At 46.0% G+C, this 11,266-nt stretch overlaps 2 protein-coding genes across 2 annotated transcripts in view; one reads left to right on the top strand and one right to left on the bottom strand.

The window, feature by feature from the left end:
• The first annotated feature begins 133 nt into the window (after window positions 1-133).
• ppp4r2b (protein phosphatase 4, regulatory subunit 2b) lies at window positions 134-4,215 on the top strand. Its single transcript, XM_086118555.1, has 9 exons — window positions 134-295; window positions 929-1,010; window positions 1,105-1,275; window positions 1,631-1,724; window positions 1,798-1,835; window positions 1,920-1,994; window positions 2,090-2,236; window positions 2,323-2,618; window positions 2,778-4,215. The coding sequence occupies exons 1-9, from the start codon at window positions 262-264 to the stop codon at window positions 3,167-3,169; spliced, it is 1,329 nt and encodes a 442-aa protein (XP_085974681.1). The 5' UTR covers window positions 134-261; the 3' UTR covers window positions 3,170-4,215.
• Window positions 4,216-7,851: 3,636 nt separating this feature from the next.
• The window catches only part of pdzrn3b (PDZ domain containing RING finger 3b), a 59,777-nt gene continuing 56,362 nt past the window's right edge, over window positions 7,852-11,266 (bottom strand). Inside the window, exons 8-10 of the mRNA XM_086118053.1 lie at window positions 11,164-11,265; window positions 10,919-11,035; window positions 7,852-10,517 (exon numbers count right to left, since the gene is read on the bottom strand). Coding sequence (XP_085974179.1) covers window positions 9,036-10,517; window positions 10,919-11,035; window positions 11,164-11,265 — 1,701 coding nt within the window. The 3' untranslated portion in view covers window positions 7,852-9,035. The remainder of the gene's footprint in view (window positions 10,518-10,918; window positions 11,036-11,163; window position 11,266) is intronic.

The raw sequence follows: 11,266 nt of genomic DNA, 5'->3' as shown, positions 1-11,266 counted from the left end.
CTAGCCTCAGTTTTGTATTTTATCGATGCGTCGTTGGTTATTTCGTGTATACGAGCAGAGCTGCGTTCTTGTGGTTTGGATTTTATTTTCGTGCTGTTTCTGTAATTCTCTGTGTGGTTTCCAGCCAGAGTGACCTCACGGCGCCATATTAATGTGCTCCCTCCTCCTTCGCCTGCTCGATGTTAGCTTAGCGGTTAGCACTAGTAGCTCGCTGCCAGTCTGCTTCTCACATCCACCGGACTGACAGACGGCAACGGCGTGATGGAAATTGACTCGCTTCAAGAGGCGCTCAGAGGTTTGTTCAATTGATTGAGGGCATCCCCGTGCTTTGCTCTCCGTGTGATCGCGTGATGTTCAAAGCACTGAACGACCACCAAGTGATTGGAGCGCACAGGCTAATGTCGTTGGCTAGCTGCTGCTCGTCACTAGCTAACATTTTTTGAAGCTGTTCCACGGAAATGGTTCGCTCTCTGGCGACTACTCGGGAAAGCTCATTGTCATGTTTTTCCTTTTGTTTCATCCGTCAGCTCCCGATGTTTTTACCCCCGGCAGTTTAAAACGTGTTCGCTGATATAAAAGGAAAAAGAAGCCGAGATTAAGTTATTCAACAGTGTTGACGGCTTCTGTCAGACTGGCTACTACTAGTTCGCCGGTTACGCTCGAGCATTTAACTTAAGCGAGTGAGCTAGCTTCAATTTTATGATTCATTGACTTACTACAGGACATAACCACCATTGAAGGAAACAATTGTAGGTGGATACACAAGCCGTTATGGTTACGTTGTTAAAACGGGAAACTACTGTCGGTATTACGTATGGATGATTACTAATTAGTTAACTATCAACGGCTATTGAAGCTCATTTTCCTCTGGCAGTTTTGTGACGCATCTGTACAATAATAGACTCAATTTTCCCATTTCACCCTCCAGACTTTGAGAAGAAAACGAAAAGGGAGCCATGTCCTATATTGGAGCAGTTTTTATGTCATATCGCCAAGACTGGAGAAACCATGTAAAAATCACCATTACTATAATCCCTGCAATACAACGTGCTTAATGTGCTTTGTCACCAGGGTCTAAAGGCATTTTTTTCATGTTTCCTATAGGGTCCAATGGTCTCAGTTTAAGAACTACTTTCTTTTTAAATTAGAAAAGGTCATGGATGATTTCAGAGCCTCAGCTCCTGAGCAAAGAGGCCCCGCCAATCCCAATGTGGAGTCAATCCCATTTGAAGATATGAAAGAGCGAATCTTGAAGATTGTTGAAGGATATAATGGGTAGGTAGCCTTTTAATTAGGTTTTACACAGTTCTGATGTAGTCTGAATAGTCTTTTTTTGGCAGCGTAATCCTAAACTCGGAAGACCCTGCCCACTGTACATAGCACATTGGTTTTCTCAACATGGATTGGCGTTTTAAAGATGAACCAGAGACAAATGATTGGCAATTTGTTGCGGTACCTTGTGGTTCACCATTTGTGGTGTCGAACCGTGAAACTCCATAAATTCAAAGGTGGCATAAAGTATGCCGCAAATGCTGTGCCATTGTACAGGTGGCTTTTGTGACTGAAGAAGTGCACTGGAAGATTGACTTTGCATTATCCCACATCCGCTGTTTCTTATTCCTTATCTCAGAATTCCCTTCACTATACAACGCTTGTGCGAGTTACTCACAGAACCCAAGAAGAACTACACAGGAACGGATAAATTTCTTCGAGGTGTGGAGAAGGTCAGTGCTAATTGAGTAAAAAAAAACGTGAATTGTTTTTGCGTCTCACCTAATTGACTTTATTTTCGTCTAGAACGTCATGGTTGTGAGCTGTGTTCATCCAATTTCAGAGTAAGAATGATCCTCAAAACGGCTTGTACAAATGTTGTGAAACCTAACTTTGTTGTGACTTTGGTGGCGCCCGCTTGCTTGTAGAAAAAACGGATGCAGCGCTGTCAGTAGAATGAATGGAGTCATGCTTCCTGGGAACACTTTGTCCTTCACAGAGAGGTTGGGCTTACGTCCTAGTGTGCTTACTTGCTGTTTTAACGTCTCATCATCACTTGGTCAGTGGCATTGTAATTCTGTCCCGTTGGTATTTTTAGAAAAGTGAACGGTCCGGGAACCCCACGGCCACTCCACCGACCAAAGTTATCTCTAGTCAACTCCCTTGCAGCGAATGGCCTGCCTGACAGCACAGAAAACAAACACCTCAAAACAGACCCGGAAAGTGTTCAAGATATATCGGGAAGGTATGTCAGAATGTCTGCGATACAAACGTCTCTTTCCTCGGTCGGATGGCATCAACCCACAATCCTGTCTCACCTTTTTGTTTTAGCGAGGTTTCGGCTTCGGGAGATAGCCTGGGGAATTCGGTCAAGAACAAACACTCGGACACCGAAGAGGACATGGAATCTGAGCAGCAGGAGGTGAAGAGACTTAAGTTTGGCAAGGATGAAGAGGAAGAGGACGAGGAGGAGGAAGAGGACGAAGACGAAGAGCAGCAAGTGGAAACGTCAAAGCCTTCGAATGCCCCTTGCCTCTCGAAAGAAGCAGAAGCCATGGTCCAAGAGGAAGATGAGAAAGCCACTTTCAAGGAAGCCTCTTGCAGCGCGACAGTTGTGGAAGACCAAGGTTTGTGTTTTATTGATTTTTGACATTGTCCTTGATACAATTTGAAGACTGACCAAAAGTGCACAAAAACTCCAAAGGTCGACCAGCAGATGACCAAGTGAGTTCAGGATTGAAAAGTACATGACTTCGCATTGTCCCACTATGTGTTATTTATGTCAGAGCCGACAAGCAGCACTCATGCTGAAGCATGTCCGGACTCGGGCCCGGATGAAGAGTTGGCCGAAAGGGTGGCGCCATGCCTATCGCAGCATGATGTCAGCGACATGGATCAAACAGAGCAGCCGGCATCGGCCTGTGTTGCCACAAGCCCGGAGACCAGTGCAGAGAGTGAGGAGAGTCACAGTGACCCAGTCAGCAGCAGCTGTAGTAGCAGCAGCAGCAGCAGCAGCAGCAATAGTAGCAGTTGTAGCATCGACGAGAGTGTAGAAGGGGACCGTGAAGACGTCTCGCCCACTCCATCCAGTAGTACGAATGAGCCACCTATAGAGGGCGCCATGGAAAGCGCCAGCGTGGACATGGGAACCACCGACGAGCCCATGGAGCAGGACTAGACTGAAAGGCGCTCACCCCGCAGTCGTGTGACACCACAAACCAGCTTGTCCTTGAATCCAGCTTGACTGTCACTACTGGGAATGAGGATAACTTCACCTCATACACAAACACCTCGTCCGCTTTTGGATGCTCCTCCAAAATGGCTACCTGGCATTGATGTGATCAAACAATTAATATGAACTTTTTTTTTTTTAACTGGAATACGTTATCGATCTTATTATAATTTTTTTTGCTAAAGAGTTGTTTCGGCGGCCTTCTTTTTTCTGTGTTTCGTTGGAACTGTTTGGCGGGCTGTGATGGTCATTTTCTTTTTGATGCCACTCATTCCATGTTAAGAAAGGATTAGTATGCTGCGTCTCTTTGAAGCCACAAGCATCAGACGACAGGAGTAGTCAGTTGACGGCGCTGGAGTTGTGCATTGACCTGATCCCAATCCTCAATCACTTCTGTCCTGTTTGGCCACCAGGCTGGAGGGAATGTGGTTTTTTTTGTTTGTTTTTTTTAATTCACTTCTCCATCCTTGTGAAAGGGGATCTCTTCACAGTGCGTGCCATGATTGAAACCTAATTTTTGCTCGATACACTACCAATCTCACAGGATGACACGATTACGATGCTACGTTGCAGAGAGGCATCCTCTGGGAAATGGCACGTGGGTATAGAAAGTCACCATTATTTATATGATCATTTCAATCCTATTGGTTATTTTTGGAATTTGTGTTTGTTATGTCTGCCGGTTGTAGTTTCCAAAACCAGCTGCAAGTACAAAGATGACGTTCGCTTTCTTTGTATTGTGATGTCACATTCGTTTCACCGACTGATTTCAGAGCAGTCACTGGTTGCAGTTCTTCATCTTTTTCTGCAGCTGTACTTTTTGATATTTAGGATTTAAAATTTCTGTAGATTTTTGTAGATTGTAATACAGTATGTGTTCACTGCCTTTGTGAAACCATATACAGTATAATTGTATAATTTCGGTGTACACTCTGGTTGCTTTTGATTTCAAATGGGGTATTCAGAAACAGCAATAAATGTTAACATTTTTATGTATTGGTCCAACTTATCTTTATTGCTCGATGAAGTGAATATGTATCCACTAATTTACTCACATATGGTATTTTCACAGATAAACACTGTGCAACTCGCCATGACTTTCACTTTTTGATTTCTTTTCTTCCCCCAGAAAGTCCCAGGATTGGTGTCAAAACATATTTTAATCGTGACGCTTTCGCTAAATGCACAAGTAATGAGGAATGACCACTTAATAATGGTCATCGCTTACAGTACAGTGGTACCTTGGGACATGAGTTGAATTCATTTTGTGGCCATGCTCATCATTCTCGACCCATGCAAATGATCTTTTTCCATTGAAATTAATTTCATTGCCACTAATCTGGTCCATCATTCCCTGAGAAAACACCAGAAAGTCCCAGAACCAAGTGATGATGAGCATGATACTGATGGCATTGAGTCTCGCACTTCAAGACATAAGGTCACTCGTATCTCAAAACATCAATGGATGCAACTTGTGATATGTTTTGCCTTTCTGGCCCCATTACGACTGCTGCTAAGTTCTTCTCTGACATCAGTTCAGAGAGATGAATGAATACGTTTGTCATTGCATACTTGTAGTAAATGTACAGAAGTAGTAAATGTAACAGAAGTAGTTGCAGTAGCAGTATCAGAAGCAATAACCTAAAGCACACATAAATGCAGTAAAAAATGAATATATCTATCTTTCTGCATCACGATGTAAATATGTATAGAATTGACAATTAATACTTTTATTTTAACAATACATTCAAATACTTTAATCAACCATGATTTCACTATGTATTATTATCGTTATCATTATTTTAAACGTAAGAAACCATACATCACAAACATATCAAGTCGACTCGAACAAAAGAACTACAAGTCCCAAAGGTCCAACCCAGAAGTGGAGCGCCGGCATGATTAAGCCCAGCTGCAACGCAATTTACTTCGTTTGCAAATTGCAGCTGGACAAACATGACAACTATGCAAAAATGAGTTAAATAAAGACACCACTGTTCTAGCAGCACTTTAGCCCACGCTGTTTAAATTGCCGATTGCGAACGGTAACGGACTGTGATTGCATAGCGATGCGGCAAACATAAAGCACAACGGACAACAATGCAAAGCAGACAAACAAAGCAACCGATCACGATCGAACCTAAAAGCTAATTTTACATATCTGGTAAAGAAAAGCACACGCGTAGCTTACCATTGGGCCGGGCCGACGACGAAACGAGTGTATTCACTAACGTAACATAATGCGATGCTGCTTTTTATACGTCGCGCGAACGGTCACCTGTCAGTGGCAGCCCCGCCCCCTCTTAAAGCGCCAGGTGAATCCAACGATCTCCAGTGGACCTTCTTTCATTAGGCCTACCACCGATCTGCTGTCTTTCTCAATAAGCCAATTTCAAAATGGAACCAAGGTCCCATCTGAGCGCATCACAAATCATTGTTGATTGTTTTGGTACATACATGTAAACGCTGGGTTACGGTGACATAATCAAAAAATACCTGTCATCATAACCCAGGTGTTTCCATTTCATTGAAGTGCAAAGAGTTGCTCGCAACTGTTCTTTGTGTTTAATCCCTTTATCATCCGAAAGGGGGCGCCGTGTAGTTTCCCAGCCAGACCAAGAAGCACCACGTGTAATCAGAATGCAAACAGCGCTCGCTCTGCTGGGGAATGTTGTGACATTCACTGTGTCTCCAAATGAGCTTCCTTGAAAAACGTGAAAAAGCACAAACAAGACATAAGGCTCTCTTTCAGTTCCACCCGATTCTGTCCGCAGGATGAACCCCAGGCTCTCCTCCGCCCGTGGCACCAAAGCATGCGGCCTGTGAATGAAAGTGAAATCGACAAACATTTTCTTCACTTGTCCAAATCCCATTCAGCTGTTGGGTCGAGGTTGCAAACGTGTTCAATTTCTTAAAAACCACAGACATCAGTTCTACCCCCACACACGTGAACAAACTCTTTGTTAGTACGCCTCTGGTGGAAGAAAGAAAAACACACAAATGCCACTGAAATAAATTGAAAGTGGCAATGGTAGCAATAAATAAATTATTACTGAAAATGAACGAGGGACTGCTTTGTCGTTGTGACTTTATTTTTAAACCAAATGAAACAGAGCTCGATAAAAATAATCAAAAGCAATAAAAAAAAATGTAAGTACTTATAAACAATGGACTGTAAAAAGAGTATTGAGAGGTCTCGAAAATAACACTTGAACATGACAGCAACCGAGGTCCAGCTGCTTGGCAGTCCTAAACTACTTGGCAGGTTTGACTGGTCAACGCAGAACAGGTGCGCCTGCTGAAGGGCACCGCCCTTCACTCCAGCTGGGGCTGAAAACAAAACGGACAGACAGACAGACATGGCGATGTTATGTTTTTTTTTCTGACAAGTTTGCCACACACAAATGAAGTACAATTATTCATTTTTACGCAACATGCAGCCCCAGCGCTGGAGCCGCACGAGCCCCGCCCCCCTCAACCGCTCCGTGTAATGGCACTGAAGGGCCTCGTTTCTAACAGCCTGATGCTTTTAGAGGCCATTAGTCGAGATGCGATCTGGTCTTTGCGCCGGGTTGTAAAAAGTCTGAACGCGAGACTAATAAAGGTGCAATTACCCCAACTGAGCGTACATGTGTTGCCATTTTGGAGATGTGCCATCCGTGCATCCTGCAGCTGAGGAGGTGGAGCTCCTTGGACGCTTTAGGATGATCGTGATGGATTGTTTTGGGCCACACCGGAGAGCACCGCAAAGAATTGAGCCAATTGTAACTTTCTTGGCCGTTTTTATTTCACGGCAAAAAGTCGTGTATGGATCAAAAATATAACAATGAAACGTAGCACTAACATGCCTCCATCGACCAGAGTGCTCGGTATTATTTTAGGTGGCATTAAAGGAATGCAAACATTTTCCTTAGTCACGGTAAGCCGCTTCGCCTCCCCTTGGACCGATGTGCAAAAATAATGTTTGTGTTCATTAATCATAAAAAAGCAAGTCTGCAGCCTTGTAAAAATGTACTGGATTGATGAGGTGGCTTCAATCTCCTTGGTGAAATAGCATCCCAGTCAGCGCTGGCGGATCATCCACCTTCTTATCTGTTAATGGATGAGGCGGCTGCAATGCAACCCATTCTTATGCCGACTTTTAAAGTTGCTAGAAATGCTCCGATTCCCCCAAATAATGCATGTCGTGTGCAGTCGAGCGCTTCATTACTTGTGGCTTGTCCTGCCAGGGGACCAAATTCTAAACCTTGTGCATCACCATCTCCAACATCAGCTGCCCGTCACGTCTCCACTCACGTCATCCGTCCATGCTCTTTGAGGTCTTCTTCTAGAATCCTCCCCTTCATCCTGGCGGAGAGACGCTTCTGTCACGTAAATTGCTGACACCTTTTCGCTTTCCTCCGTCCGATTCTCTGCCGGCTCTTTTGTCTTGGGCGTTTGCTGTACTATGATCGACCAGACGGAGTCTAAGTCTTGTTTTGGATGGAAAAGGGGTGTTGAGTAGCTGTTGCCAAATTGCTAACACTTTCTTTCCTTCAGGTTCCACTTAGGTGCTACGACAACCAAACCACGAAACGGCTCTCGACCAAGTACACTCAACAATTCCAACAAACGATCCCAACCAAGTGTGCTCGTCATATATAAAACAATAATTTATTTCTGTCATTTTACAGGATGTGAAATGTTGTGCCTAACTCAGGATTCACGAAGGAAGCTGTTGTTGACTTTAGTACATGAAGGTCTAAGAAAGCAAAAAGTGACTATAAAGTGTGCTTCAACAGCAAAACACAATCATATATGAAATGCCTTTTTCTAAACACAGGCACTTAAACGGTCTGTTGATCTCCACGCGATGGAACAGATGTCGCTGATGCATACCTGTCAACTCATACGGTTTAGCCATAGTTCATACGGATTTTGTGGTGAATCTTACGTATATGGCCGTATCGCACAAATCATACGGATTCTGAAAATTTCCGGGTTTTTTTTTTCACCAACTCCAAATCAAGTAACGCAGGAATACAACTCTGAACACAGTAATGCCACTAAGTAGAATGATGATTAGACATTAACCAGACATTGTATTATGGAGATCTACAATAAATATCATTGAAAATTGGGTGTTTTTTTTTCTGCTGTTATTTTGACATATAAAATGCTTTGGTATGTTATAAGGATTTTTTGTTCTTTATAAGGATTTTTTTGGTACTTTATACAGGTTGGCGCTCCGAAAAGTTGACAGGTATGCTGATGGTAATAACTTTGGGGGAATCTGCAGCATTATAAGCAAATTACATTTAAAACATTTTCCGCCAACATTTATTTACAAAAGAGGATGACGTTTTATACTTTGCAGGAAAAACAAACAAACAAAAAAAAAAAACAATCACGTGTTTCCGTAAAAGAAGAGTATGCAAAGCAGAAGAATACTGATCAAAGATATGCAGTTCAAAACAAAGTATCGTAAAATATGTTGTGTAATGGCTGGCTGCTTACGCACGGCGCATTTCATACCTCCAAATAAAAAATATGCTTCCAAGATTATTCAAAAGAGCAAGCGCAAAGGCCAAAAAAAAAAAACTGTATGAATTTGGTTCGAGTTTGGGTTCGAGTCCAAGGCCACAGACAAATCCAGTCCAATGGAGCAGTCATCGAACCAATCCCGCGGAAACTCTCCGTGAAAGTCTTTTCTCCTATTTACAACAATTTGCCACATTGAACGAAGCAGAAACGTCGACCCCCAACCGCCCGGGTCCTATTTACAGGTCACCGTCCTCCCATCGCGGCCCCTTGCTCGAAGCGAGAGCAACACTTAGACCGTGGTCACAGACAAGAGTGAGGTGTAAACTTTGGTGCCATCCGGTGACTTGGTCCCGTGGGTCAGCAGTTCCTGGATGGTCATCCAGTTGTCGAATATTTTCTTATTTCTCTTTTTCATCATCTTTTTGTTGCTGAGTTCAATGATGTTGGGCTCCTTTTTATCCTCCGGGCTGAGCTGCTCCTTGAGGCAATCGGCCCGGCTCTGCTTCATGAACTCTCGCCGTTGCCTCTGCTCCTTGGAACGGACGGCGTGCTGCTTCCTCTCTTCCTTGCTCCAGTAGCGGCCCATCTTCAGCTCGCTGACGGCGTCGTCGTCGGTGGTCACGCCGCGGCGCTCCTCGTGGATGCGCAGGGCGCGCTCCCGCAGCAGCTTGTCCCGAATGGGCCGCTTGGTAATGTAGCGGGTGCCGTCGCTGCGCACCTTGACCTTCCACTCCATCTTTTGGCCCGGTTCACTCGGGTCCCGACACATACTGACCAGGCTCATCTGACTTTGGGCATACTCCACGGCGGATTTCTGCTGGATCAGCTGCATGTAGCTCTGGTAGTGCCGGGCGTGGGCGGGGATGTGCGCGTGCTTGTACGGCGAGCGCGGCTGAGCAAAGCCCCTCGCGGCTTTGCCGGACTCACCCGGTTTCCTCTCCTTGTTTTCCTCCCGCGGGCAATCCGACTCCTTTGAAAGCGCTTTGCTCCCGCTGGGGCCGCACACCTCTTGGGGAGATTTCGGCAGCCCTCCGCCGGAGCCCGACGGCCCGGCTCGGTGCTCCGGCCCGCGTCGGAGAGAGTTGTCCGGGGACAGCTCCAACGTAAGAGGGGTGCTGCGGCAGCTCTCGCCGGTATTGTAGGCGCTGGAGCTGTCTTTGTCAGATTTCTCCGGCATCTCCGTAATGTCTGACAGCTCGTGGCGACGCGCGTCGATGCTCGTGTTGTAGTTGCGGAAGCCGCTGTTGTGGAGCATCCAGGATTCGCGACACCGCTCCCGAAGCTGCTGCATCTTGTGGGCGCGCACGATATTCAGGCACTCCAGCTCGATGTTGCGCAGCTCCTCGTTGAGCAACTCCAGCTCTTTGTCCGCGACCTCCTGGTCTTGGCCTTCGGCCCCGCCGCCGTGGCCGCACGAGCCCTGCGTTCCCCCGTTCCTCATTTGGCACTTCAGCTCCAGGAGTTCTCGGAAACGCTCGCATTCGTCCGCGGGGATACCGAGAAAGTCGGCGTCGGCGTAGTCCGCAGAGATGAAGGATTCGCTGCTGAAAGGCAGCTCCGTACTGCCCAGGGTGTCTTGGCTGTAGGTCAGTTTTCTGCAGCTGCTCAGCGTGTTCGATGCTGTCGTATGGTCATCCGCGATGTTCTCCTGTTCCGAACTCTCATCGTTCCGCGTGCTCTCGTCGGTGCGGCCGACCCCGCTGTCCTTTTCGTGGTGATTGGAGAGTAGCGTCGCCGTGTCAGTGGTCACTCCATCTTCCTCATGCTTCTTCTGGGAAGGGGGAAAAAAAAAACCAAACAAAAAAATTCAAATGTTGATGACGACAAGAAAACGTTGATTTGGATTCCAAGACGAGCTCCACGCGCTCAATTTCTCTTTTTCAATCACGGATCGAGACCCCGCAACGAAAATATCGTTATTTGTCAAAATCGAAATGCGTTCTTGGCACATGTTGGGACAGCAATGTCGGGAAAAAACTCAAACGGTTCTACAGTTAGAAAAATCGAGTCTGCCGAACAGAATGTCGGTTGACAATTGAACACCTGCACCGTTGACGGCTCTGCTCAAAGTCAAGGATTGCACAGCTGCTCGTAACCGCGCGCGCTATTGCCGATTCATAGATTTTCTTTGCATCTTCACACTGACTCGGCGCACGTGTGCGGGAGAAGCACCTGCTGCAGCATGCTGGCAGTGAACTGCATCGCCTGACGGTGCTGCTGCTCCAGCATGTCCATGTGAAGGTCATCGAGGAAGTCGTTCCTGTCGTCATCCAACCAGCCCTCGTCCAGCTGAGTCACAGGAGGGAGATGCAAATATTTGCGATTTGCTTTGGAAAAATGACGACGTCGTCGTCATGCGGAAAAAGCTCCAGTGGTTCATCCTTGACGGAGTGGGCCTTCGTAACGATCCTTCTCACCTGCATTTGCGGCCTGGCAACCAGCAGGGAGATGTTCTGATTCCCTTCACTGGTCAGCAGCACGACCGCATCTTCACGGTTCTGGATCTCAATGCCGTTGATC

The sequence above is a fragment of the Hippocampus guttulatus genome, chromosome 8 (assembly GCF_054856545.1).
Source record: "Hippocampus guttulatus isolate MCC_2025c chromosome 8, RoL_Hgut_1.0, whole genome shotgun sequence".
Taxonomy (NCBI): Eukaryota; Metazoa; Chordata; class Actinopteri; order Syngnathiformes; family Syngnathidae; genus Hippocampus; species Hippocampus guttulatus.
Note: the sequence above shows the minus strand (reverse complement) of the source record. Positions and strands in the feature narration are given on the sequence as shown.